This window comes from Ornithorhynchus anatinus, chromosome 12 (assembly GCF_004115215.2).
Source record: "Ornithorhynchus anatinus isolate Pmale09 chromosome 12, mOrnAna1.pri.v4, whole genome shotgun sequence".
Lineage (NCBI taxonomy): Eukaryota > Metazoa > Chordata > Mammalia > Monotremata > Ornithorhynchidae > Ornithorhynchus > Ornithorhynchus anatinus.
In genome coordinates, this window is record NC_041739.1 from 19,841,868 (window position 1) to 19,869,675 (window position 27,808).

A 27,808-nucleotide genomic window follows, 5' to 3' on the forward strand; every position below is an offset into this window, starting at 1 on the left:
GGCAGCAGAGGCGAGTGAGTCCCTTAGCTCCGGCCTTCAGTGTCGGAGCTACCTCCTGGTCCAGCCTTGGCGTCTCCCTTCTTCTCTCATGAGTTTCGAACGAATTCCCCTTTTAGGCATCCCTCTAGTCGATGAGGTTCTTCTCTGGGAAGGGGCTGGGAGGATTAGGAGCTCTGTTGTATCCGGAGGAGATCAGAAAATAAATTTGTCTTCTACTTCCCAATCTTGCCCCGAAGTCCTCTGTAGCGGATTCATGCAAGCGTTAGATATGGTTGGGCATGGAAGGTCCCCGAAAGCAACATGCCACTGAGGCTGATGCTGGTGAAAAGTCTAGAGAAGCAGCATGGCCTAGTGGGTAGAGCACAAGCCTGGAAGTCAAAAGGTCAGGGGTTCTAATCCCAGCTCTGCCACATGTCTGCTGTGTGACTTTGGGCAAGTCACTTAACTTCCCTTGGCCTGTTACCTTGATCTGTAAAATGGGGATTAAGATGGGAGCCCCATGTGAGACAAGGGACTGTGTCCAACCTGATTAACTTGAATCTACCCCAGCACTTAGAACAGCACTTAGCAAGTACTATAATTATTTATTATTACTATTATTAGTTCCCCTAAAAATTAAAAAAACCCTATTGGGATGGTTTTGGGGGGGATTAATGGGTTGAAAGCTGTTGTAAAACAGAATGAAAACCCAGGAAGAATAAATAGTCATCCTGCCGGGCCACTGCAATAGAGAAAGCCATGTGGGAGAAAAAAAGAGAAAAAAGTCTGGGGAAAAGGAGCTCGGCCATCATTTAGGGTGCCACTCTTCCACATAATAATAATAATTATAATTATGATATTTAAGTGCTTACTATGTGCCAGGCACTGTACTAAGTGCTGGGGTGGCTACAAGCAAATCAGGTTGGACACAGTCCTTGACCCATGGTGGGGCGGGGGGCTCACAGTCTCAAGCCCCATTTTACAGATGAGGTAACTGAGGCACAGTGAAGTTGACTTGCCCAAGGTCACCCAGCAGACAAGTAGTGGAGCCGGCATGAGAGCCCATGATCTTCTGACTCCCAGGCCCCGGGGTCTACCCACTAAGCCACACTTCTCAAGCTCTCCATCCTTAGAGGCAGGTGGGCTGCCCCGGGGGTTGCTAGGCACAGGTGAGCTCATACCTAGATTGGCATACTGCCATGTGCAAAAGGCAGAATGAGAGAGGCAGGGGCTGGGCCGGTCCCGGGGTTGAGAGAGGGAGCCTTGGCAGCTTTGCCCACTGGCACCTGGCTCTTTGGCGGGGGACCCCCTGATAGAGAAGTAGGGTGGCTTAGTAGCAAGATCCTGGGCTTGGGAGTCAGAGGCCGTGGGTTCTCGTCCCGACTCGGTCACTCGTCTTGCTGAGTGACCTTGGTTAAGTCGATTCCCTCTTCTGTGCCTCAGTTCCCTCATCTGTCAAATGGGGATGAAGACTGTGAGCCCCAAGTGGGGCAACTGAATTACCTTGTATCTACCCTGCAGAGAAGCAGCGTGGCTTAGTGGAAAGAGCCCGGGCTTGGGAGTCAGAGGTCGTGGGTTCTAATCCTGGCCCCGCCACTTATCAGCTGTGTGACTTTGGACAAGTCATTTCACTTCTCTGTGCCTCAGTTCCCTCATCTGTAAAATGGTGATGAGGAATGTGAACCCCTCGTGGGACAACCTAATTACCTTGTATCTACCTCAGCGCTTAGAACACCGCTTGGCACCTAGTAAGCGCTTAACAAATACCGTCATTAATTACCCCCCAGAGCTCAGAACAGTGCTTGGCACCTAGTAAGCGCTTAACCAATACCGTAATTATTATTATTCTTTAAAAAGTCGCGGTGGGGAGGGGGGTCCCTGGGAACGACGCCCGCTCGGAACAACGCCCCCGGGCAGCCAGGGCTGGCTCTTTGTTCAACAGCCTCCGCCGGGCAGTGGGGATGGTTGGTGTTATTATTGTCGTGTTTGTTTAAAAACATTAAAAGCACGCGCTGGTTAACGTTTCTTGTAACAATTTCCTGCCCAAAATGGAAAAGAGGGGGTGTTGTGGGGGGGGGGGGGGAGGGAGAGCGAGAAAGAGAAAAGGAGAGAAACTCCCCGAGGAATACCAGACCCAGAGAGGAGTGACCAATCCTCCTCGGATTACTCTGGGGCGGCTCCTCCCTTCCCCTCAGTCGATTTGCATAAAAAAAGGCAAGAAAAGTCTGGTTTTGGCCCGACCCCCGAGCAGTCTGGCCCCCTGGTTGAGAGCCCCCGGGTCCAGAAGCCCCCGAATGTAGGGCCGGGGGAGCCGGGAGCGCGACTCTCTGTCTCTTGCCTCTGTCCGTCTGTCTGTCTCTGTCTCTTCCCCGCACAGGCACCCGCACACTCGCCCTTCCCGCAGACACTTTGTCTCCAGCCTCGCCGCGCCGGGGCTCCGGCTGGGGGCACGGGCTAGGGGAAGCCCGAGTTGGCTGTCCCTCCCTCCTTCCCTCCCTTTATCCCTCCCTCCATCCTTGCTGACTCCATCCTTCCCTCCATCCTAGCTCTGTCCATCCTTCCCTCCATCCTAGCTCTGTCCATCCTTCCCTCTATCCCTGCTCTCTCCATCCTCCCCTCCACCTTTGCTGGCTCCATCCTTGCCTCCATCCTCGCTCTCTCCATCCTCGCTCTCTCCATCCTTCTCTCCACCCTTACTGGGTCCATCCGTCCCTCCCTCCCGGCTCTCACCATCCTTCCCTCCATCCCTGCTCTCTCCATCCTTCCCTCCATCCTCGCTCTCTCCATCCGTCCCTCCATCCCCTCTGGCTCCATCCTCCCCTCCATCCCCGCCGTCTCCATCCTTGGTTCCCTCCATCCCGGCTGTGGCGCTTCTTCTCCCTCTCCCCCCTTCCTCCTCCGTGCGCGATGCCTCCGGGCCCCGGCTCTCTGGTCCTGCTGTCGGTCGCCGCGCTCTGGCTCGGCCCGGCCCGGGGACTGTTCCTCTTCGGGCAGCCCGACTTCTCCTACAAGAGAAGCAACTGCAAGCCCATCCCGGCCAACCTGCAGCTGTGCCACGGCATCGAGTACCAGAACATGCGGCTGCCCAACCTGCTGGGCCACGAGACCATGAAGGAGGTGCTGGAGCAGGCGGGCGCCTGGATCCCGCTCGTCATGAAGCAGTGCCACCCGGACACCAAGAAGTTCCTCTGCTCCCTCTTCGCCCCCGTCTGCCTGGACGACCTGGACGAGACCATCCAGCCGTGCCACTCCCTCTGCGTGCAGGTGAAGGACCGCTGCGCCCCGGTCATGTCCGCCTTCGGCTTCCCCTGGCCGGACATGCTCGAGTGTGACCGCTTCCCCCTCGACAATGACCTCTGCATCCCCCTGGCCAGCGGCGACCACCTCCTGCCGGCCACCGAGGAAGGTAAGAGCTGATGCCACCTCCCCCCTGGGAATGCGCCCCCAGGATCCCCTTCCCCCCCCTCCCCACCCCAGCAGGGCCAACTGCTGGGATGATGACGATGATGGGATTGGTTAATAGTAAAGATGGTATTTGTTAGGCGCTTACTAGGTGCAAAGCCCTGTTCTGAGCTCTGGGGGGATACAAGCCGATCAGGTTGACCCAGCTGGGGCTCACAGTCTTAATCCCCATTTTACCGACGAGGTCCAGAGAAGTGAAGTGACTTGCCCAAAGTCCCACAGCTGACAAGGGGCGGAGCCGGGATTAGAACCCATGACCTCTGACTCCCAAGCGCAGGCTCTTTCCATGGAGCCACAGCGCTCACTAGGTGCTAGGCACTGTACTGAGCGCTGGTCCCGTCCTTCCCTCCCGGCTCCCCCCGTTCTGTGCGTCCCGCCCGGCTCGGGATGGCTGGACCCACCTCCTCACCTCCAAGAGTCGGGGTCCCGGGCCTGGGCTCCCGGGAGATTCCCCCCACACTCCTCGCCCAGGGGCCGCTGCTGACCTCCGGTACCATACCAGCCCCCTCCTCCTCCCCCCCCACCCCAACCATCGCCCCTCGGCTCCGACCCCCAGTATGCCACTCCCAGTGTCATCCCCTGGCCCATTTCCAGCTCACTTTGTAGGGACTCCGGGGAGGGAAGGGCTCGTCCCAGAAGTAGTTCCCAGAGGAGAGATGCTTTGAAAGTACGGTTGTTGCGATGAACAGGATTCAAACTGTGGGCTCTCTCTCTGAAAAGTGAAGTGGGGGAAAGCAGGGGGTGTCAAGGGTACAAGTCAGTTGGCTAACGAGAAAAGATGCGAAGAAGACACAAATCTAGATTCCCTTGATTAATCTTTCCCCCAGTCTATTGCCTTTTATCTTAGGGCTGGTTTTAATTAACTGGAGAAAATCATGCAAAAGAGAGTTTCCCAAGTTTTTTAAAAAGAGCGGGGGGGGGAGAGGGGTTCCTGTGCAAAAACCATCAAAGCAATGAAAACCTCATGCGCTCTTGATATTCTTCCCGAAAGGAAAAAAATATACAATGTGCCTGAACTGATTTGGGTTCCTCTTGGGATGGAAAGGGGACTCCCTAATCCCTTTCAGGGCCTTCAGCAGGATCTCCTTTTCAATCTCTAATTGCTTTCTACAGCCATCATTAGTTAAAGAAAATGCAAAGTTGCTTAGCAATCTTTCCTGGCATGCATTGTGAGCTTGCAATCATCTTATTGGTTAGATTTCTAATTTACTGCAAATGTTTGACATTTTTTGAACATTTGTCCAACATATACCCTAGACCAACCAAAGCAGGTTAGTAACGTTTTATATACATTCCTAAAGCTCTTAATGGAAATGTTGTGGTTCTTCCCCTCCCCTTTTGTTTTGTATTACTCTGTCCCACCATTGCTTTACATAGGACTTTTTTTGTTCTCTGAAAAAACAAAAACAAAAAAAAAATTTAGACACATGGGTATTTTTTTTCCTCGCTATTTCCAAAACACAATAAAATCCCTGCCGATGTTATAAAAAAAGGGCTTTCTTCAGAAAGCATCTTGTGGTAATGAGTCTTCCAGCTAAACAGTATATATTGAAATGAGTGTGGACAAACGGAATCTTTGTTCGATTCGTTCATTGATCCAAAAGCTTTTACAGATCTGAAGACAGATGTGACAGCCCACACACCCTCCGGAGGCTCCCTGCTTGAGGGTTCAGAGTCACCTTGACAGCTCCACAACACTTGATTTTGATCTTGTGACGGGGCAAGATGATATTGGCCTCCATTTGGCAGCTCTGAGACTTGGAATGAATGAGAGGAAAAAACCGAAAATAATTTGGCCCATTTGTATGTGAAACTGTTCCTTTATTAAGAAAATCTGGCAAAAAGCTGTGAGGTGACAAAGTTATGTAGACCCCGTTACTCCCCACCGCTGTGATAAAAACAAGTTTTGGATGGGTTTCAAGCCAGGTGCGTTTCCAAAGGTGGCAATAATCCACTCACAAAACTTGTAATTCTTTTACCTACCATTCATATTTAAAAATAGATTTCAATCTCTCTCTGCCATTCAGGGCCCCATTAATAGCTTAATAGAGGCAGTCAGAGATTGAGCTCTACTGCAGTAACAGCATTAATTGGGGGATTCATTAAGTGTTTATTATGTGTCCAGCACTGTGCTAAGCACTAGGGTAAATGAAAGATAATCAGGTTGGATACAATCCCTGCCCCGCTTAGGGCTCGTAGCTGAAGGGGGAGAGAAAGTGGGTATTTTAAATTCTCCTTTTTTCCGATGTAAAAACTGGGGCACAGAGAAGTTGAGACTTGCCCCAGGTCACACAGCATGCCCCTCAACAGGATTAGAACCCAGATATCTACTGGTATTTTCTCAGTAGGAGGGAGAGGGAAGGGGCAGAAGTGGGTTGGACATACTTGGTTATAAATCTCCCCAAAGTGAAGGACACTTGGTATGGCAGAATTCAGTTGATTGCATTTGAGTCCTTACTGTGTGCATAAATGCTTGGGAGAGTACAGGGTAATACTTGGTAGACCAGTTCCCTGCCCTCTCTACAGGCAGAAATCCCTTCTCTCCATCGACAAGGACAAAACTAGCAACAAATCCCAGGGAAAGCAGCACAGAGTACTGGATAGAGCATGGACGGGCCTGGCAGTCAGAAGGTCGGGAGTTCTAATCCCAGTTCTGCCACTTGTCTGCTGTGTGACTGTGGGCAAGTCACTTCACTTCTCCTTGCCTCGGGTACCTCATCTGTAAAATGGGGATTGATACCGTGAGCCCCTGCATCCAACCTGATTTGTTGTTCCACCCCAGTGCTTAGTACGGTGCCTGGCATATAGTAAGTGCTTAACAAATACCATAATTATTGTTAATACTGATGCCTGACTTCTTTACCAGGATTTGTAGAGGTGGAGGAACTGCAGTTGCAGGAAGCGTCTTGGGTTGGTGAAACAAAACTAAAGTAAATCTGCTCCCATAAAATTCAGGCAACATTCATGCCATTCCATTAAAAGCAGATCGTGTACATGGGTACATCCCTCTGAAATTCTGCTTTGGGAAGACTCACAGGTGCCATATTTTGCACTGAGAATGCATTGTTACAGTACCTTACTACTGCATCCATAATTTGACTTTCAAATATCAAAGTTAAGATGCTCTATCCAACCAGGGCATGATGGATCCAGTTTCTTCAAGAGAACATTCTTTTGATGAGAATGTGTGACCTCAGAGGGAGGTAAATGCTAAGGAACAAGTCGAATGCTGTTCCTAAGCTTACCCATAGATGAGTGTGCTCAATTCAATGTTTTCTACACGCCACCTGCTGTCCCCTTTTAACTAAACCTATTGAATGAAGACTCTTTTTCATATTTCTAGCACCTAAGGTATGTGAAGCCTGCAAAAACAAAAATGACGATGATAATGACATCATGGAAACCCTTTGTAAAAATGATTTTGGTAAGTGGAAATAGAACTGTCAATTAAAGATGCATGCTCTGAACCTCAGGTTTTAGCCTCATCCATGATCATGACTTGCCAACCATTCTCCCATGGCCATGTATGAGGTGCAGTCAAAAATTAACTTAAAAAATTACTTAAAAATGTAACTTCAAATGACCTGAATTCTCCTCTAGTGATAGCACTGTAATTTCTTACATTCCATTAAATCTACTTAGGTAACATGCAGTATATGTAAAGGCACAGTAGACATTGTTTGCTTTTCAAATGGGAAAACTAAAGAGGAAAATAAGGAGGGATTTTGTTATGTTTTGAAAAGAAATCACCCTCCCTCCCCACAATTTATACTAAGTACAATTTAAAAATGTTACTTGCCAAGCTTTAAGCCTGCAGCACTAGATACATTTTCAAAGGTAAGAACCCATGTTAGCGGGATACAGAAGAGGCCCTGGTACGACATAGGTCTCATGGGATATTAAATAGCTTGAGTTATAGCCTGTCTGCTGTAGTGCAAGATGAGCAGTAGAGTGGGGGAAGGGGAGTTGGAAGAGTGCCCAGTTCAGTTCCCCCCACCTCAGGCCAAGACATGTGAAGGGGAGGGTTGGGTGGGACTTACCTCAGAGCCACTTATTAGCCCTTGGCAATTTACAATCTTAAGACCACCAACAAATATTAATATTCATATATTTGACTACTAGACACAGGGCTTGCTCCCCATCTGTGTGCCTGCTAGCAAGCCCTCTTGGTGTTCCTCACTGCAGAGGATTGGCCACCTTCCTCTCCCATGTTCTCTGCTTTCTCAAACAGCTAAATTTGGGGGTGGCGAAGTGGGCCTGGAAATCTGCTGTGGGGGTGACCTGGAATGTGGCCCAAGCTTGCAAATGTGGTGGCTAGAGCAGCAGAGACATTCAGAGCTGCTCCTGAAGGCTCCCTCAGGCCCAGGACTCCTCAAGGCACTGAGATGGCAGCAGGGAGTTAAGATGTCATTTTTGGCCTTTGAGTAAGGCAGCACTTTCCCACGTACCTAGTATGGTGCTCTGCACATAATAAATGCTCAATAGATACCATTGATTGACTAATAGACTAAAAAGAGCAGTAGGAGCAAAATCTCCTGCAGGTAACTTCTCATGCCTATAAGAATCCATATACAAATCTGCTCCCACAAGTCCAATCAACATTCATTTTCTCACAAGTAGTAATATACTCACTGAGTAGAGGGGCTTTAAATTTGTATAGAATTAGGGAAGAATATACGGAAAATGAGCTCTCCCACAGTGATTTAGGAGTCAGTGATTTCTGAAGATTTTTTTTGTATTATATTCCTCAAGAGATGACAAACAGAAAAACTGTATAAAGTTTGAGGTGGTAAACACCAGCTCAAGGACTACATGCAACTCTTTTGGACTTTGTACTCCATCATTAGAGAATCACAGAACTAGTAGAGCTATCAGGAGGTCATCTGGGCCAGCTCCCGTCTCAGAAGGTGAACCAATATTTTTCAGTAGCTTTTTTCAAAGCACCATTTAGGTGAGCCAGAGCCCCTCACTTTCAACACCAGTTAAGAAGCATTGCTGTCCCCTGTCCCTCCTCTAAACTGCCAATGAGACTTGAAGTAGGTGGATGGGAGAGAGCAGGGAGAGGAGGGTGGTCCCCAATGATGCTCAAAAATACTGGACCTGGAGAGACATGCGACATCCTAAGTATTATGCTAGGCACGCAGCATAAAATAACGATGACAGACACGCTACTTTGTAGAAGTAGGCCAAGTTTGCCCCAACCTACAGTATATCTAAAGGGACCCCTGCCTCCCTCCGCCCTCTTCGATCTCTCCCTGATTCCCATGCACTCGTTCCGGAATCTTTGCATTCCCCTCCCTGATCTGGATGGACAGGGAAGCTATTTCTGAGCCATGGAACTCAGCAATAGGAGCTGCAGCAGAAGAGACTGGGTGTCAAAAATAAAAATACTAGTCAAGAAGGTATCCTGTGCCATATCTGTACTGCAGGGGAGAGGCCCGATAAGGAGATCATCTTTTGTTCACCCAGTTGTTGACACCCAGATGATCCAGAATGGAGAACTAAAACAAAAACAGGAACATTGCAAAAAGCAATTTGTTAGTGTTAAAGAGGGCTAAGAGTTTTCAAAGCAACAACAACAATAGCAATAACAAATATACAGAAGGAATAATCTCATTTTAGTAAAACAAATAGTACAGGGTTTATTTAACGTTCCTGGACAAGTACTACCAGGTGTCTTGAGTGTCTTGGTTTGGGTACTCCTATTCCCAGCTGGAAAGCCCTTCCAGGACTGAGATCCCAAAATTTCCCTCTATACTCGATAAACTGTTTTACAATCACCTATTCCACTCACAACTACATTGTGGAGTCGATTTGAGGCTAAGGCAACTGAGGTTCAGAGAGTCAGTGAAGCTTACTTCAGGTTCAAAGCCCAGTGGTTTTTAAAATGTATCTATGCCTCTTACCAGGCAAAAATATTGGTAGTGATGTGCTTGTGTAAACTGTACCTATTCCATCTCAACAAAGTCCTGGAGAAATTTTGCAGTGGGCTAATTGTCGGGACCCTTCTGCTCCAGCTCACAGGCCTGCCTGACAAACAGTCATTCTAACTTGCAGGAAACAAATAATTTTCTATCTGAATACTCCTAAACTTCAGAAAGATGACTTTCTGAATTTGCAAATTCAAATCCCTCCAAGACGCTTTTTCCTTATGGAAATCTGGGTCAAATCAAGGCTGGCGGTTCAAGAATAGGGAGAGGGTGAAATAAACACATGCTTCCCAACACCGAGCCACAGTGTAACTCAAAAAGTGGTTGACTTTAACAGCGGGAACTTTCTGCATGTCCTGTCAGTACTGAGAAGGGATCTCAGAGGTAATTTATAAACAGATTCTCCCCCTGCACAGCTTCCCTTCTTTCCCATTCCCTAAGTAGAGATTCAGCAGGCTGTAAGATCCAGCCAAAGCTGTTTAAAATTGCCTTTGAACACACACAATATGAAATTTCCACTATGTTTAGATTACTTGGCTTTTTCCATGACTTAAGTCTTGTAAGCACTGGGAACTAGTACCGCTGCACATATGGGGGCAAAGCCAAGGTTGTGAAAGTCCCAGCAGCCTATTGCTTGACTGTAGAGTCAATGAGGTTTAGACATTTCATAGTAGAGGAAGAGTCCCTTCTTAAATTTATGTCGCTCCCTAAAGGCCCAAGGAATTACATGCTAAAGAAATCCTCTACTGATGGTAGTTTAATGCTGTCATTAAAATACCATCAATAGAGCATTTGTTTCGCATGTAATTGACAGCATTAAACTACAGATGTAAACTTGTCAGAAGTCTAGAAGTTATGATTATCATGGTATCGTTTCCTATTTACTGTGTATACCGAATTCTCAGCAGAAATAGTAAGGTTCTTTGGAACACATCTGGTGTGGTCCACTCAGTGATGCAGTTTGAGAACTCTGTAGTTTTGCTTTTCCTGACTCTAGACTGTTACTCTATGGGACCCTTATGAAATCATGTCATTTAATTACAAGAGATACACATTTGGGTTATTTTTTATTCTTTAAAGAATCCTGCTTGTGACTTGAAAGATGTGTCTTTTATAGCAAATCAGTTACTTAGTGTTAGCATTCTAATGAGTTTACATATCCATCTTGGAAATGGTACATATATGATGTGTAAGTGTCTTGGACAGACAAATGATAGCATATGACGATGAGGTATTCAGAGAAACACTTTTACAGCTAAACATATTGTGCTCTTAAACAGTCTTTCATACTTTTTCTCCTAGTTACTTTACCAAATCAAATGCAGCTGTGAGATCAATTCTCCTTCCCTGTAATCTGTTCTTTAGAAAACAATGATTGTGTAATACAATTTCCTTACAGGTTTGTCCAAAAGCCTCTCCAACGTAATAAATTGATTTAAAAGTTTACAGCCACAGAAAGGATCACATTTCACCTAAGAGTCAGACATTTCTTTTCATGCTGAAGTTTCCAATAGGAAAAGTCAATTGCTGGACAAACCATGTAACACATATAATCTACATGCAAACATATGTCCTCTCTCTGCAAACGTTGGAAAAGTAGGAGAAAGGTTAATTGAGACCAAAAAAAAAAAAAGATGATGGTTGATTGGAAACAAAGTTCTTGGCAAGCCCTTTGAGGCTATAGAAATGAAGCCACCTGCTGCTGCCTGCCCAATCTGTCAGACCCTGACAGTTTCATTAGCAAAGGAAACCTTCCCTCCCCCGGGTCATCTTTGAATGCGTTAATGGGGGAAGAGGGAGAGAGATGACTCATGGTGTGGGGGGACCCCTCGCTCTCCCCCTTCTAGTTCTCTCTCATACAATGCTCCTCCCCAACTTCTTTTCTCATTAGCACTGAAGATAAAAGTGAAGGAGATAACCTACATCAATAGAGACACCAAGATCATCCTGGAAACAAAGAGCAAGACCATCTACAAGCTGAATGGGGTGTCCGAAAGGGATCTGAAGAAGTCAGTGCTCTGGCTCAAAGACAGCCTGCAGTGCACCTGCGAGGAGATGAATGACATCCACGCACCCTATCTCGTCATGGGACAGAAGCAGGGTGGGGAGCTAGTGATCACCTCCGTCAAGCGGTGGCAGAAAGGCCAGCGGGAATTTAAGCGGATCTCCCGCAGTATCCGTAAACTCCAGTGCTAGTCCTTTCTTGGCGAGTCCGCACCCGAGCCTGTCCTAACAGAGCAAGTCTGGTCCTCCCCACCTTAGGACTATTTACTCTCACCACTCCTCGCCTTAACGCCCCCCTTCACCCCTCCCCACCACCACCACCACCACCTCCTCTGCCCATTGCCGCCACTACCCACCCATCCATTTGCATCATCTCATCCCAGCATTTCCTGAGTTGCAAGTTTCCAGGAGGCCTGGGGAATTGATAGCAGTTTTCATTTAAAACAAAGAAAAAGTCCAAATTTTGTATATATTAAAACATTAAAATTGTGATTGTTTATGAAATCTTACAATAGTTGTGTTAAAGCTAGTTTTTGAATTTGGTGCAAATGTGATGGATCTGGTGGGTGGTTTTTGATTTTTTTTTTCTTTTTCCTTCATTTAGGATGACTGGTATTTTACCTTTCACTTACATGCAGTTAATTGCATATTGCTTCATTTCTCTATATACCCAGTCTCTATCCTGTGTAATAAAACAGTTGAGATAGAGCTGGCTATTATCTCAACATCTTTCTCTCCTTAGCTCTGGCCTGGAAACTAGGGACTGAGTTTTGTGAGATTTCATCAGCTACTTTACACCTTAAGTCACCAAGTTATAACTGTTGCATGTGGTATTACATTTCCAAGTACAGTTCTTGCATTGATAAAGCACATTAACCTGTGTTCATGGCATGATTTCTTCAGATATAAGGTAAACCAGATAAGTTTTGTAACTGATCTGAAAACAACTTGTAGCTTTGTTTTTACAATTTACTCAATTTGTAGTCAACCTGTAACATACCTAGTGATTTACCTACAAGAGTTGTAAAATATTGCTTTAACCAACACTGTAAATATTTCAGATAAACATTATATTCTTGTATATAAACTTTACATCATGTTTTACCTTTGTGGGCTTTTTCTGAGACTTCTTCAAAGGAGGTAATTTGGAAGACACTAGAGTACCTTGAGGGCTGACTTTCATCCACTCTTTGACAATGCAGAATTTTTGGCCTTTAGCCCTGAGCAGTGATTTCCCACCATGATAACTGTGGAGTTTGTGCAGTGCTTATTGTGTGCCAAGCACTGTATTAAGCACTGTGGTAGATTCTGGGAAATTTGTCTTAACTCTCCAGGTGACTGTTTTATATCAAGCCTTAGTTCCTCAGAGAGAGAAGGAAAGGTTTATATACGGTCCTGAGTCATTTCAGTGGAAAGAGCATGGGTTTGGGAGTCAGAGGTCAGCAGTTCTAATCCCAGCTCCGCTGCTTGTCAGCTGTGTGAACTTGGGCAAGTCACTTAACTTCTCTGTGCCTCAGTTACCTCATCTATAAAAATGGGTATGAAGACTGTGAGCCCTATGTGGAACACCCTGATTACCTTGTATCTACCCCAGCGCTTAGAACAGTGTTTGGCACATAGTAAGTGCTTAACAAATAACATTATTATTCCACTTGCCTAAATCTTTTGAGAACTCGAATGGTCATAAAGGCTAGATTTTCTTCCCCAAATTTTGTCAAAGAAACACTGAAGAAGAGTCAACCAGAAATAGCAGGCTTCACTCCAGAGGTGGGTAATATGTTTGGGCAGATGACTACTTTCTGAATTCTTCAAACCTTTAATGGGCCACTTGTCATGGAAGACTCACCTGAGACTGGTGGCTGCTCCTTCCTGACTTGGAGCCTGACCCCAGTAAATCCTGCATGCTGTGTCCCCTGGGGTTAGGGTGAGGATCAGGCTTTGCCCTGGTGGAATTGTCCAGGTGGCTAAACCAAGATCAATCACCAACTACAGGCAAACTACTCCTTCTTCTGCAACCAATCCACTCTCCAAGTTAGAGTGAATTACTTGGCAGGCCAGATTCAGGCTGAGTGCCAAGATTTGCCCACCTCTCAACATATCAAATACAACTCTAAAAATAGTCTTGGTAAGGCCATGGATTAGGCGGGATGAGTTGCCGTTGATGCCAGAGGAAGCCGAGAAGTATCCATCACAAGCACTGAGTCTGATACACAGTGTTTGCTGACAAACCAAAGGGGTGAGATTGGGCAACAGCAATTAGAGGTACTTGAGTGCTTGCAGTGTGCAGAACATTGCACTAAACACTTAGCATAATACAATAGAGTTGGTAGATGCCTATCCACTAGGCGCTTACCTCTAGAACGGGAAACCGACATTAAATTATAGCTAGGGCTAATGGCAGCATAAGGATATTCATTCAATAGTATTTATTGAGAGCTTACTATGTGCAGAGCACTGTACTAAGCGCTTGGAATGTACAAGTCGGCAACAGATAGAGACAGTCCCTGCCGTTTGATGGGCTTACAGTCTAATCGGGGGAGACAGGCAGACAAGAACAATGGCAATAGAGTCAAGGGGAAGAACATCTCATAAAAACAATGGCAACTAAATAGAATCAGGAAAGTAAATTATTAAGTAAATTATGTACGTAAATGCTATGGGCCAGGTTTCAAGTGTTAAAGGGTATAGATCCAAGGGCACAGAGAATGTAGTAGGGAGGGAGGCTGGGGAAATGAGGGCTTAGTCAGGGAAAGCCTCTTGGAAGAAATGTGATTTTAGGAAGTCTTTGAAGATGTTAAGAGGTGGACTGCAGAATGTGAAGGGGGAGGGAATTCTAAGCCAATGGGGGAACCCAGGTAAGGGGTCAGTGGTAGATTAGAGAAGATTGCTGTACAGTGAGTAAATTGTTGTTGGAAGAGCAAACTGTGCAGACTGGATTGTAGTAGGAAATCACTGAGGTAGGAGGGGGTGAGCAGAGAGAACTGAGTGGAAAGACTGATCCACCAAATCCTTATTGGAAGTGGTCAGATGGGAAACTTAATAATGAATTTTATAATTCTGGACATGGTGCTTAGCATTTCTCTTGCCAAAGAACTTAGAGGAACTTCTCTCACTTAAAACCTATTCTACCCCAATAATTAATAATAGTAAGTGTGGTATTCATTAATTGTTCACCGTATGCATATATATACACATACAATAAGAAACATTCCTACCCAATAAGAGGTTCACAGTGTAAGAGCAGATATTAAATCTCCATTAAACAGATAAGGACACTGAGCCCCAGAGAGGTTGAGTAGCTTATCGAAGGTCATACAACAGTCAAGTGGCAGAGGCCGAATTAGAACCCGTTCCTGACTGCCAGTCCTGTGCTCTTTCAGTTATGTCATGCTGCATTCTCCTTTCCACTTTCACCCTCAAAGATCCAGGCTTACCCAGGTTCTGGACCTCTAAAAGTCTACTGCTAGTTAATAGAGGGAATGGAGATCAAAATGGATGATGGCAGAAGGATCGGAGACCAAGGAACCACTGAAATGAAAAGGAACAGTTGGTCAAGCGTTTTGGAAATGTGAGGAGAAAGTTTGTAAAAGGGGCTGAAGAGAGATACCTACTGAGTAACATGGTTAAGGAATTTGGACTAACCAGTTCCTCCACATAAACAAGTGCTTAGTACAGTGTTGTGCACACAGTAAACACTCAATAAATACCACTGATTGATATGAACTAGATATGGTAGAAACTACAGGCCTGCAGGGAAGTGTCAGTGACTAGAATGATCAGCAGAATGCTCAGTCTATCCCTGGCAATGTGCCTTGAAATATTTTTTACTGATGATTAGGCTTGAGAGGACCTCAGATTTGCTGTCTTTTTATTTTTTCCACTTGCTGTTTTGTAAATCCTGTCGGGCAGCAAGAGATGAGTATAGCTATAAACCTCCAGAATAAAGTTTTCCAAGACTTCCTGCCATTACTTCAAATGGTAGTTTGCATGGTTTGATTGGGTTCCCCCTGGTGCAGACTATACTTAATATTGGTCTTCATCAAGCTTTTCATAAACTTATAGTGCTGGACTGACTGAAATTCAGGCATGGCCCAGGTTTTAGGGGGCGTTTTTGGGATTTGTTAAGCGCTTACTAAACAAGTTAATTAGATTGGACACAGTCCCTGTCCTGCATGGGGCTCACAGTCTAAGTAGGAGATACAGAGAAGTTAAGTGGCTTTCCCAAGGTCATACAACAAACAACTGGCAGAGTCAGAATTAGAACTCAGGTCTCTGACTCCCAGGTCCGTGCTCCTTCCACTAGGTAATGAAACTACATCAGCTATATTCAATCGTATTTACTGAGCACTTACTGTGTGCAGAGTATTGTGTACACAACTAGAGAAACTAGAATTGTTTGACTCTTTACTCAGGTTGCAAACACCCCACTTACCAACATCCCTGAGATACCTGCAACCTACATTATTATTATTCTTTATGGTATTTGTTGACAGATTACTACATATCAAACACTTTCTAAGTGGTGGGGTAGACACAGGTGAAAATGTCCCTATTCCATGTGGGGCTCACAGTCCAAGTAGAAGGGAGAGCAGATATTGAATCCCCATTTTACAGTTGAGGAAACAGAAACATAGAGAAGCTAAGTAACTTTACCAGGTCACATAACAAGTAAGTAGGAGAGCTGAGATTAGAACTCAGGTCCTCTGACTCCCAGGCCAGTACACTAGGCCACACTTCTCCTCTTCTGTATTGATTTGGTGACTCACTCCATGCAATGCCCCAACTGCCCTGATGTTCTCTCTCAGCACTATCAATCAATCAATAAAAGGTATTGAATGCTTGCTATGTGCTGAGTACTGTACTAAGCACTTGGGAGAGTTCAATACAACAGAGTTAGTAGACACAGCTCCTGACCAAAATGAATTTATGCTACAGGGAAATAAATCCTCCATGATTGAGCAATCATCAAGAGAAGCAGTGTGGCTTAGTGGAAAGATCATGGGCTTGGGAGTCAGAGATCATGGGTTCTAAACCCATCTCCACTACCTAGCTGTGTGACTTTGGGCAAGCCCCTTAATTTCTCTGTGCCTCAGTTACCTCATTTGTAAAATGAGGATTAAGAATGTGAGCCCCACATGGGACAACCTGATGACCTTCTATCTACTCCAGTGCTTAGAACAGTGCTTGGTACATAGTAAGTGCTTAACAAATACCATCATCATTATTATTATTATGGTGGAAGTTCAGTTCCCAGTTTGCGTTAGACTTTCAGGCCATAGAAGAAATCCCAGAGTAGATAATTAAAGAAATAGTCGAACTGAGAAGGCAACTTAGTTTAGTCAGTAATGCATCGACAGTGAGTTAACTGCATCCCATTCAGAGGAATCATTTGTCCAGAACCACACTGAACTTCTAAAACCCATTGCACCATTTTAAAGGTGCCAAAACTTATGAGGTTATACTTTAAACTACCACCAGCTAAAATCCTGGGTTTAAAAATATATCTCAACTTTCAAGAAAGTGCTTGAATTGATAAAAACAGATTGAAGACTAATGGAAAGAGGAGTTCAAATATGTGTAGAGGTGCACAGGAGTAGTAAAGAGGAGTTCAAATATGTGTAGAGGTGCACAGGAGTAGTAAATCTATTACAGTGTGTTCTTTGAAGAAAAGATGAAGGTTGTTAGGCAACAGATAAGAGAGCTGCCTGACTAACACTTCCAGTGAAGCAGGAATAAGCCTATTTCAATTAGAAAATCAAAGGAGTTGAGAGAGTGTATTTTCCCAAACAGAGGGTCTCCTGGGAGATGTTGCCTGGAGAGTTAGGCTCACACTCTAAAGATGGAGGGAGAATAGGTATTGAATCCCCGTTATAAAAATGAAGAACTTGAAGCACAGAGAAGTTTAGTGATTTGCCCAAGGTCACACAGCTGGCAAGGGGAGAAGCCAGGATTAGAACCCAGGCACCCTGATGTACAGACCCGTTCTCCTTCCCTGAAAACAACAGAGATAGGAATAAAATCCAGGTTTCTCAATAGTCTAAGCACAATTTTACTCTTTGCATCTTCCTAACATACTGAGTTCTTCAGAGGATTGTCATTTTTAAAGTTCCCATTCAGTAGCCACTTTGAAGAATCCCTATAAAATCTCTAGGACAATTAGGAGGATTATTAATGACCACCTCAATTCTCAACCCCCACCCCACCAATCAACTATTCCCCTAAGAGTTCCAATCAAAATTTTCTCCTTAGTCACAGCAAGGCTTGTTTACTGCAAAAATTAAACAGATGCAAGTAATTTTGTACCGAGATATTAAATTTAAAGAACGGCCCTAACTGGACACCAAGCTCTGCAAAAAAATTTCCATTCACAATGATTTTAGTAGCTTGGAATACTTTAAATCCTGCCCAATGAAGAGGTGAAACAAACAACAACAACCAAAGGAGTTGGTATTCCATTTCTTGTATATTCCAAAATAATGTAAATATGTGTTTTATTACAAAAACGAACACCATGTGTCCACTATTCTAAGCTATTATATGACGTGCTAGGATTGTTGCATTAATACAATAAACTGGAAAGCAACTGTATCGCCAACACTCAATTTCAGTGCATTTTTTCCTCTTAGTATTTACATGGCTACCTGCCAAAATGCCCATTTTAAAGGGTTTGTTTTCTGAAAGGATAAGATACTGGGTTTGGGGTTTTATGTCTAGGATTGCTTGGATTTATTGAGAGACCATAGACAAGTCACAACCATTCTGAAGAGCAGCTTTCCCATCTGGGAAATTCAGGAAAACCACACATTTCCTTACCTGTCTCACACGAAAGAAAGAAAAGTGTTGACAATCCACAGGGTGATGCCCGGAAAAAGGTATATACGCACTGTACTAAGCACTTGGGAGAGTACAATACAACGATATAGCAGACACATTTCTACACATGATGAGTTTACAATCTAGAGGGGGAAACACATTAATGTGAATAAATAAATTACGGATATGTACATAAGTGCTGTGGGGTTAGGAGGGGGAATGAATAAAGGGAGCAAATCAGAGAGATGCAAAAGAAAGTGGAAGAAAATGAAAAGAGGAGATGTTCCTTTAATAAGGTTTTAAAGGAGAGGAGAGTAATCGTCTGTCAAATGCAGGAGGTGGGCAAGAGGTTAGTGGCGAGCTAGAAAAGATTGAAGTACAGTGAATAGGTTGGCATTAGGAGAGTGAAGTGCATGGGCTGGGTTATAGTAGGATAGTAGCTAGCTGAATAAAAGGAGCAAATTGGGATGATTCAGAAGCGAGTGGGAGAAAAGGAAATGAGAGCTTAGTCAAGAAAGGCTTCTTGGAGGAGATGTGCCTTCAATAAGGCTTTGAAGATGGGAAGCATAATTGTCTACCAGATATGAAGAGGGAGGGTGTTCCAAGCCACAGGCACATGTGAGCAAGAGGGGAGAGATTGCCAGCAAGATAGATGAGATTGGAGTACAGTGAGTAGGTTGACATTAGAGGAGCAAAGTGTGAGGGTTAGTTTATAGTTGGAGAGCAGCAAAGTGAGGTAGGAGGGGGCATGATGATTGAATCAGTCAGTTGGTTAATCATATTTACAGAGCACTTACTGTGTGCAGAGCACTGCACTAAACACTTGGGTGAGTACAATATAATAATATAAGAGACACTGTCCCTATGTTTTAAAGCTCATGGTAAGTAGTTTCTGTTTGATGTGGAGGTGTTCTTGAGGAATTGCAAAGCATGGACTGCAAGTTTTGGTAGAAAAATGTTCCAGGCAGCAGAGTAAAATATGGACTGGAGTGAGGAGAGGCAGGAGGCAGGGAGATTAGCAAGGAAGCTGATACAGGATGGGACAAGGGCTTGGATTAATGGGGTAGCAGCTTGGATGGAAAGGAAAGGGCAGATTTTAGCTATGTTGTGAAGCTTGCACAGACAGGATTTAGTGATAGATTAAGTATATGGGTTGAATGAGAGAGATCAGTCAAGGATAATGCCAAGGTTATGGGCTTGTGAGACAGGAAGGATAATAATAATAATAATAATGATGGCATTTGTTAAGTGCTTACTATGTGCCAAGCACTGCTCTAAGCACTGAGGTGGATACAAGGTAATCAGGTTGTCCCACATGGGGCTCACAGTCTTCATCCCCATTTTACAGATGAGGTAACTGAGGTACAGAGAAGTTAGGTGTCTTGCCCAAAGTCACACAACTGACAAGTGGCAGAGTCAGGATTAGAATCCATGACCTCTGACTCCCAAGCCCGGGCTCTTTGCACGGAGCCATGCTGCTTCTGATGGGAAAGTCAGGGTGTGGGCAGGGTTTGGATGGGAAGATAAGAGTTCTGTTTTGAACATGTTAAGATTGAGGTGATGTCAGGATATCCAAGTAGAGATATCCTGAAGGCAGGAGGAAATTTGAGACTGCAGAGAGGAAAGAGATCAGGGATGCAGATGGAGACTTGGGAATCATCCATATAGAGATGGTGGTTGAAGCTATGGGGGTGAATGAGTTCTCCAAGAGATTGAGTTCAGACGGAAAATAGAAGGGGACCCAAAATCTAACCACATTAAGGGGTGGGAGGCAGAGGAGTACCCTGTGAAAGAGACAGAATATGAGAGGCCAGAATGATAGGAGACCCTGGAGAGGGTAAAGCAGCGTGGCTCAATGGAAAGAGCACGGGCTTTGGAGTCAGAGGTCATGAGTTCAAATCCCGGCTCCACCACCTGTCAGCTGTGTGACTGTGGGCAAGTCACTTAACTTCTCTGTGCCTCATTTACCTCATCTGTAAAATGGGAATTAAGACTGTGAGCCCCACGTGGGACAACCTGATTCCCTTGTGTCTACCCCAGCGCTTAGAACAGTGCTTGGCACATAGTGAGCACATAACAAATACCAACATTATTATTATTATTATTAAAGCAGAAGTTGGATAATGTTTCCAGGAGAAGACGGTTGTCAACAGTGTCGAAGGCAGCTGCGAGGTCAAGGAGGATTAGGATGGAGTAGAGGCCACTGGATTTGGCAAGAAGGAGATCATCTGTGACCTTTGAGAGTGGTTTCTGTGGAGTGAAGGAAACAAAAGCCAGAATGGAGGGGGTCAAGGAGTTAATTAGGGGAGAAGAACTTGAGAGAGTGGGTACAGACAACTCGCTCAAGGAGTACGGAGAGGAATGGTAGGAAATGGGTCAATGACTGGAGGGAACCAAGGGGACAAGGGAGGATTTTTTTAAGAGAGGAGAGACTGCATGTTTGAAAGCAGTGGGGAAGAAGCTATAGGAGAGCAAACGATTGAAATTGGCTGTCAGAGAGGGAAGAGGGAGAGGGCAAGTGCTGTGATAAGGTGCAAAGAGATGGGTTGGATTTTGAGAGAAGACAGATCTCCTCTAGAGGTACTTCTGAGAAATATGGGAAAGTTGAAGAAGGGTCAGGAGGAGGGAGGGACTGGAGAGGAGCAGGGGAGATTTTAGGGAGAACTTGTCTTACAGAAATTCTTAGAGGCATGTGCCCTAAAGGCAGGAAGGAGATTATCAGTGGGGAGTTTTATAACCTCCAAGAGGACTCCGCCATGGTGTTTTGTTACTCATCCCATTCCCACAGCACTTATGTCCATATCCTTTTATGCTACAATTTCCCCATCTGTAAATTATTTTAATATCGGTCTCCCCCTGTAGATTGCAGGCTCCTTGTGGTCAGGTATCACATTATATTATGCTTTACTAAGTGTTCAGCAAACGGTAGGTACTCAAAAAAAATTCCACTGATCGAATGATCTCCTGAAGAGATTGTCAGAGAAGTTGTGGACTCTCCCTTAGCATTTGGGAGAAAAAGAGGGAGGGAAGATGGGGAAGGGAAGGGAGAAGTTCCTCAGGACTTAATCAGTAATATTTATTGAGCACTTACTATGTGCAGAGGAACTGTATTGAGAGGTTAGGAGAATACAATGCAACAGAAATAACAGATATGTTTCCTGCCCAAAATAAGCTTACAGTCTAGAGGGGGAGACGGATATTAATATGAATACAGCATTTATAATATATAATTTAAAGATATGTACATAAGTGCTGTGGCATTGGGGGTGGGGTGAATATTAAATGGCCAAAGGTCACAGTTCAAAATGCCTAGATGACACAGGAGGAAGAGCTAGCCAGGGAAAAGAGAGCTTAACTGGGGAAGGACTCTTGGAGAAGATATGACCTTAAAAAGCTTTGAAGGTGGAGATAGTAATGTTCTGGCATATATGGAAGTGGTGGGAGTTCTCAGGCTAGGGGGAGAACTTGGGAAAAGGATCGGCAATGAGATAGACAAGATGGGGGCACAGCGATTAAGCTGGTGCTAGAGTGGAGTGTGCGAGCTGGGCTGCAGTAGGAGATTAGTGAAGTGAGGTAGGATGGGGCAAACTGGGTGCTTTCAAGACAACGGTAAGGAGTCCCTGTTTGTGGCACAGTGGATGAGCAGCCACCGGCAGTTCTTGAGGAGTGGGGAGATGTGGACCGAACGTTTTTGTAGATGAATGATCCGTGGAGCACACTGAAGTTCTTGGAGTAACCCTTTGAAAGATGAATTAAATGGTTGCTTCCTTCAAGGGAAATGGTGAATTTTCACCAACTGTATCAGTTTCTGCCATGCTGCCCCATCAATCCCTCCCAGGCATCAACTTGACACAGACTCTGCACTCTGTAAATTGTCCAGCAGGGGACACTCAAAGGCCAAATTCTTGGTTTAGGTAGAAGAAAGTTAACCCTCCTTGGGTTAATTTCACATTTAGTTAGGTTCCTTGTGATGTCGATATCAAGTACATTATATTAGATTATGTGTATATGTATATAGATGTATATGTATCTATGTGTATGCATAATATATTATATTGTAGCTACCCCAGTGCTTAGCAAGTATCAATTACTATTATTTCAGATTGCATTCCAGCTAGCTGATTATCCTTTCTTCATTTCTCCTTTTCCTCCCAGTGAACAGTGACGATTTCTGATCCAGCAGCTCCACTGCTAACTTCCCTCTCCTCCCAGCAGCCACCACCACCACTTCCTTCAGGGGAGGATCACCCCAATTTCATGGAGCGTTTCCCAGGCGTTCTTCCCATGAGGAGGCTGGACTCATGCAGAACTTCAGACCAAGAGCCAAACAGTCAGAGAAATGAGTTCTAGCTGAAAGAATCCTTCCCCAAATCCAACTTTCATTTCAAAAGTCCTGGGGATTTGACAAAAAGGAAAGATTACATATATGTCCCAACGGAAGCATTGGTTCTGCTTTTATTTATGGAGTCTAAAATTCCATAGTGAAGAACTTACTCTGTGCAGAGCACTGTACTAAGTACTTAGGAGAGTACATTATAACAGAGTTGGTAGACCCAATTCCTGCCCACAAGAACTTTGTCTAGAGGAGGAGACAGACATTAAAATAAATGAAGGACAAATACATAAGTGCTATAGGGTAAATATCAAGGGCTTAAAGAGTACAGATCCAACTATATAGGTAAGGAAGAAGAGAGGGGGTGTAGGGGAAATGAGGACTTAGTGAAGGCCTCTTGGAGGAGATGGGATTTTAACGAGGCTTTAAAGATGGAGAAAACTGTGGTCCATTGTATGGGGGACGGACCTGTGCGCAAAGAGAAGGTAGTTTGGGCATGGGGTCAAAACAGGACATTGGAATTGGAGCTCAGAGTCTCCTTCTGGGAACAGGATAGCTTTGCTTGAAATAGATGTGTAAGTGAGAAGATAGGTGAGGAGGCTGTGATTGGACAGAGGGATTTCTGAGTTGATGAGGATAGATATTGAACAGTGACTAGAAATGATGCGATCGAGTGAGTGTGCAAGTTGGTGAGGGGTTGAGGTGGAAAAGGAGGTCAGTGGAGGTGAGGAGTGAGCAGAAGCAGGCAGCGGAAGTATCATCAGGGATCTCCATATGGATATTGAAATCCCCGAGTGTCAATGTAGAGATGGAGAAAGAGAGAAGGAATGACAGGGAATGTGTTTCCTAACTCTGTTTTATTGTACTCTCCCAAGGACTTAGTACAGTGATCTGCATGTAGTAAGCACTCAATTCATTCAATCAATCATATTTATTGAGTGCTAACTGTGTGCAGAGCAAATACATATCACTGATTGACTGAATGTTAGAAAGGGATCAAAATGATTCAGAAAGTTGGAGGTAGGTCCTGGTGGGGCAGGGTCGTGGAGGGTGGTAGATGACCATGACTAGAAACTGGAAAGGCAGGTGGAATGGGCTTCAAAAGAAGGGAAGAAGAGGGATAGGAGAGGTAGCATAGTGAGAAAGTGGCATTAGGAAGTGAGAAGGGCACCAACTCAGAGAGATGAAAGGTGGAAAAAATCTGGGACGGGGAGTCAGTGCACACAGTTTACCCACCTATGTGCCTTCATCAACTTGATCCTGCTAGATTTTATCTTTTCCCTCCAGTTGCCCTTCTCTCCCTTTGTTTTCCCACAGCTGCCTTCTCTGCATTCAGTGCTTATATACAGTAGTGATACATTACTGAGAAGCAGTATGGCTTAGTGGAAAGAACACAGTGCCACTTTAGTCTGCGACTAAAACAAGAAGGTGGAAGGAAACGTCAATTGTAGAACCAGTCCCGAGTGCCAGGCTGCTCGAGGCAGGCTTGGCTGTCCACAGTCCTGACAGCCACCACTCTCTGTGCTGCTAACAAGGATTCTGTCTTCCCACAAGATGGGTGTCAAGCTGGAAGAAAGAGAAATCACACAACAGTTCCCATCCAGGCAGGCAGGGGAGAATAGGGTTCAAAGGTTGGCAAATGTGATGGAAAAGTTACTTCTGAGATTTCACTGCATCTTTATTACTGCCCAGGCTACCTAGGGAAAGAGAAAGAGGAAAGAGCTCACCATTATGAGGAAACCATTTAAGGAGAGCTGAACACTAAGAAAGCTGAAGGCTTACACTGACCCATGGAGTGCTCCTCCTGATAATAATAATAATAATAGTGGTATTTCTAAGCATTTACTATGTACCGGGCACTGTACTAAACACTGAGGTGGATACAAGCATATGAGGTTGAACACAGTCCCTTGCCCCATATGGGGCTCACAGTTTCAATCCCCATTTTACATATGAGTTACCTGAGGCACAGAGATGTGAAGTGACTTGTCCAAGGTCAGCAGAAAAGTGGCAGAGCCAGGATTAGAACTCTTGACCTTTTGACTCTCAGGCCTGTGCTCTATCCACTACACCATTCTGCTCACCAAATCTGTCTCCTCCAGACACTGAAAAGGATATAGAAACGCACATATAAGGTACCCGATGTACAGTAATAATAATGATGCCATTTATTAAGCGCTTACTAAGTGCCAAGCACTGTTCTAAGCGCTGGAGTAGATACACGGTAATCAGGTTCTCCCACGTGGGGCTCACAGTCTTAATCCTCATTTTACAGATGAGGGAACTGAGGCACAGAGAAGTTAAGTGGCTTGTCCAAAGTCACACAGCTGTCAAGTGGCAGAGCCGGGATTAGGACCAATGACCTCTGACTCCCAAGCCTGTGCTCTTTCCATTGAGCCATGCTGCTTCTCTAAGCACTTAAGTGCTTACTGTGTGCCAAACGCTGTATTAAGCACTGGGATAGGTGCAAGATAATCAGGTCCTACGTGGGGCTCACACCCTACATAGGAGGGAAAACAAGTTTTGAGTCCCCATTTTGTAGATGAGGGAATTGAGGCACAGAGAAACTCAGTGATTTGCCCAAGGATGCAGAGTAGGTAAGTGGTGCATCCGGGATTAGAAAATAGGTCTTCTGACTCCCAGGCCCATGCTCTTTCCACTAGGCCATGCTGCTTCCTGCACTAAACACAGTAATATAGGATGTACATAATCCCTGACCTCAAGGTTCGGCAGATAGCACAATAAATTACAAGTAGGCCAAAGAAATACAAAATAAAGATAAGCACATACATGCTATCGCAGGAGGGGGGGTGGAGGAGCAGTGAAGTGGTGAGTACCCAAAAGTGTTGAAGTGGCAGTATGGAAAAATAGGTTGGGAAGATGAGAAATTAATCAAGGAAGACCTCTTGGAGGAGATTTCAGAAGGGCCTTGAAGGGTCATGTGGTTGGTGACCCTCCCTGCTGCCTAATATTAGGAACCAAGCAAATAGTTCGCTGAAACTGGAATTTGAGTCAGTTCCCATTCTCACCCAGCTATTACATGCTATGCAGATGATACCCCAAACTACAACTCCTGTCCTGATCTGTCTCCCTCTCTGTAGTCTCACATTTCCTTCCACCTTCAAGACATCTCTACTTGGTTGTCCTTCAAGTACAGAACTTCTCATCTTTCCACACAAACCCCGCCTTTCCCATCACTGTAGTTGGCACCACTATCCTTCTTCTCTCACAAGTCTGTAACCTTGGTGCTATCCTTGAATCCTCACTAATATTCAACCCACATATTCAATTCATCACTAAATCCTGTCAGTTCCACCTTTACAACATTGCTAAAATCTGTCCTTTCCTCTCCATAATAATAATAATAATAATAATGATATTTTTAAGTGCTTACTAGGTGCCAAGAACTGTTCTAAGCTCTGGGATAGATACAAGATAATTGGGTTGGACACAGTTCCTGTCCCACACAGGGCTCACAGTCTTAACCCCCATTTAACATATGAAGGAACGGAGGCACAGAGAAATTAAGTGACTTGACCAAGGGCACACAGTAGACAGGTGGCAGAGACAGGATTAGAACCCATGACCTTCTGACTCCCAGGCCCGTGACTCCACTAGGCCAAGCTGCTTCTCATGTTCCATCAACAGCAACATTAATCCTGTCACTCATTTTTATCCCGCCTTGATTACTGTATCGGCCTGTTTACTGTCCTCCCTGCCTCCTGTCTTGTCCCACTCCAGGCTATATTTCAACTTGCTGCACAAGTCATTTTACTACAAAAACATTCAAGCCATGTTTCCCCACTCAAGAAACTTCAATGGTTTCCCATTCACCTTGGCATCAAACAGAAACTCCTCACCATTGGCTTTAAAGCAGTCAATCACCTTGTCTCCACCTACCTCACCTTGCTACTCTCCTACTACAACCCAGCCCGCACACTTCGCTCATCTATTGCTAATCTTCTCACTGTACCTCAATCTCATCTATCTCGCTGCTGACCTCTCACCCACATCCTACCTCTCCCCAACTTGAAAGGCTTATTCAAGGCACATCTTCTTCAAGAAGCTTTCCCTAATTCCTCCTCTCCTCTTCTCCCATTCCCTTCTACATCAACCTCACTTGCTCCCATCATTCATCCTCCCTCCCATCCCCACATACATATATACACATGTATATGTAATTTATTTATATTAATGTCTGTCTCACCCACTAGACTGTAAACCTACTGTGGGCAGGGAATGTGTCTGTTTATTTTTAGACTGTACTCTCCCAAGCACTTAGTACAGAGCTCTGCACACTGTAAGGGCTCAATAAATACAATTGACTGACTGATCCTTCCTCTTTTCTCAAGACTTTTAGTCTGGTTTCTTAGCCCATTAACAAACACCATTCTGCTCTGATCTAATAGACAGTACTCTAGACTGTAAGCTCCTTGTGGGCAGGAAATGTGTCTACAAACTCTGTTATAGTATAGTTTCCGAGGTGCTTAGTACAGTTCCCTGCACACAATAAACGTTCAGCAAATATGATTGAGTGATAGTATCGGGTCTTACTGAGATGAGAGATTTTTGTTTTTTGCCAAGGGGCAACTTTTAGAGCTTGGGCCTGGGAATCAGAAGAGTTGGGCTCTAACCAAGGCTTGTTTTGTTTTGTTGTCTGGCCCTATCCCCTTTTAGACTGTGAGCCAGTTGTTGGGGAGGGATTGTCTCTTTCTGTTGCCAAATTGTATACTCCAAGTGCTTAGTACAGTGCTCTGCACAAAGTAAGCGCTCAATAAATACGATTGAATGTATGAATGAATGAACCCCAGCTCTGCCACTAGCCTGCTGTGTGAACTTGGGCAAATCACTTAATTTCTCTATGGCTCAGTTTCCTCACCTGTAAAATAGAGATTAAATTCTACTCCCATATGGGATAAGGATGACGTCCAAACTGATTACTCTCTCTAAGCTTGCTGTGGGTAGGGAACATGCCTATCAACTCTGTCATATGGTACTCTACCTAGGACTTAGTACAGTGCTCTGCATACAGTAAGTGTTCAATAAATACCATTGATTGATTCATTCATTCATCCTGGATCCCGGCTCCGCCGCTTGTCAGCTATGTGGCTTTGAGCAAGTCATTTCACTTCTCTGTGTCTCAGTTGCCTCATCTGTAAAATGGGGATGAAGATTGTGAGCCCCACGTGGAACAACTTGATTACCTTGTATCTACCCCAGTGCTTAGAACTGTGCTTCTCACATAGTAAGGGCTGAAAAAAATTCCATCATCATTATTATTATTATT

General features: G+C 44.8%; 1 protein-coding gene across 1 annotated transcript; it reads left to right on the forward strand.

The window, feature by feature from the left end:
* The first annotated feature begins 2,783 nt into the window (after nucleotides 1-2,783).
* Nucleotides 2,784-12,479, forward strand: SFRP2 (secreted frizzled related protein 2). Its single transcript, XM_001514381.5, has 3 exons — nucleotides 2,784-3,385; nucleotides 6,785-6,865; nucleotides 11,263-12,479. The coding sequence occupies exons 1-3, from the start codon at nucleotides 2,887-2,889 to the stop codon at nucleotides 11,565-11,567; spliced, it is 885 nt and encodes a 294-aa protein (XP_001514431.1). The 5' UTR covers nucleotides 2,784-2,886; the 3' UTR covers nucleotides 11,568-12,479.
* Nucleotides 12,480-27,808: the final 15,329 nt, after the last annotated feature.

Coding starts and splice junctions, on each gene's coding strand:
- SFRP2 (XM_001514381.5), top strand. CDS start 2,887: ATGCCTCCGGGCCCCGGCTCTCTGGTCCTGCTGTCGGTCGCCGCGCTC. Junction 3,386..6,784: donor CCTGCCGGCCACCGAGGAAG/GTAAGAGCTGAT, acceptor TCATATTTCTAG/CACCTAAGGTATGTGAAGCC. Junction 6,866..11,262: donor CCTTTGTAAAAATGATTTTG/GTAAGTGGAAAT, acceptor TTTTCTCATTAG/CACTGAAGATAAAAGTGAAG.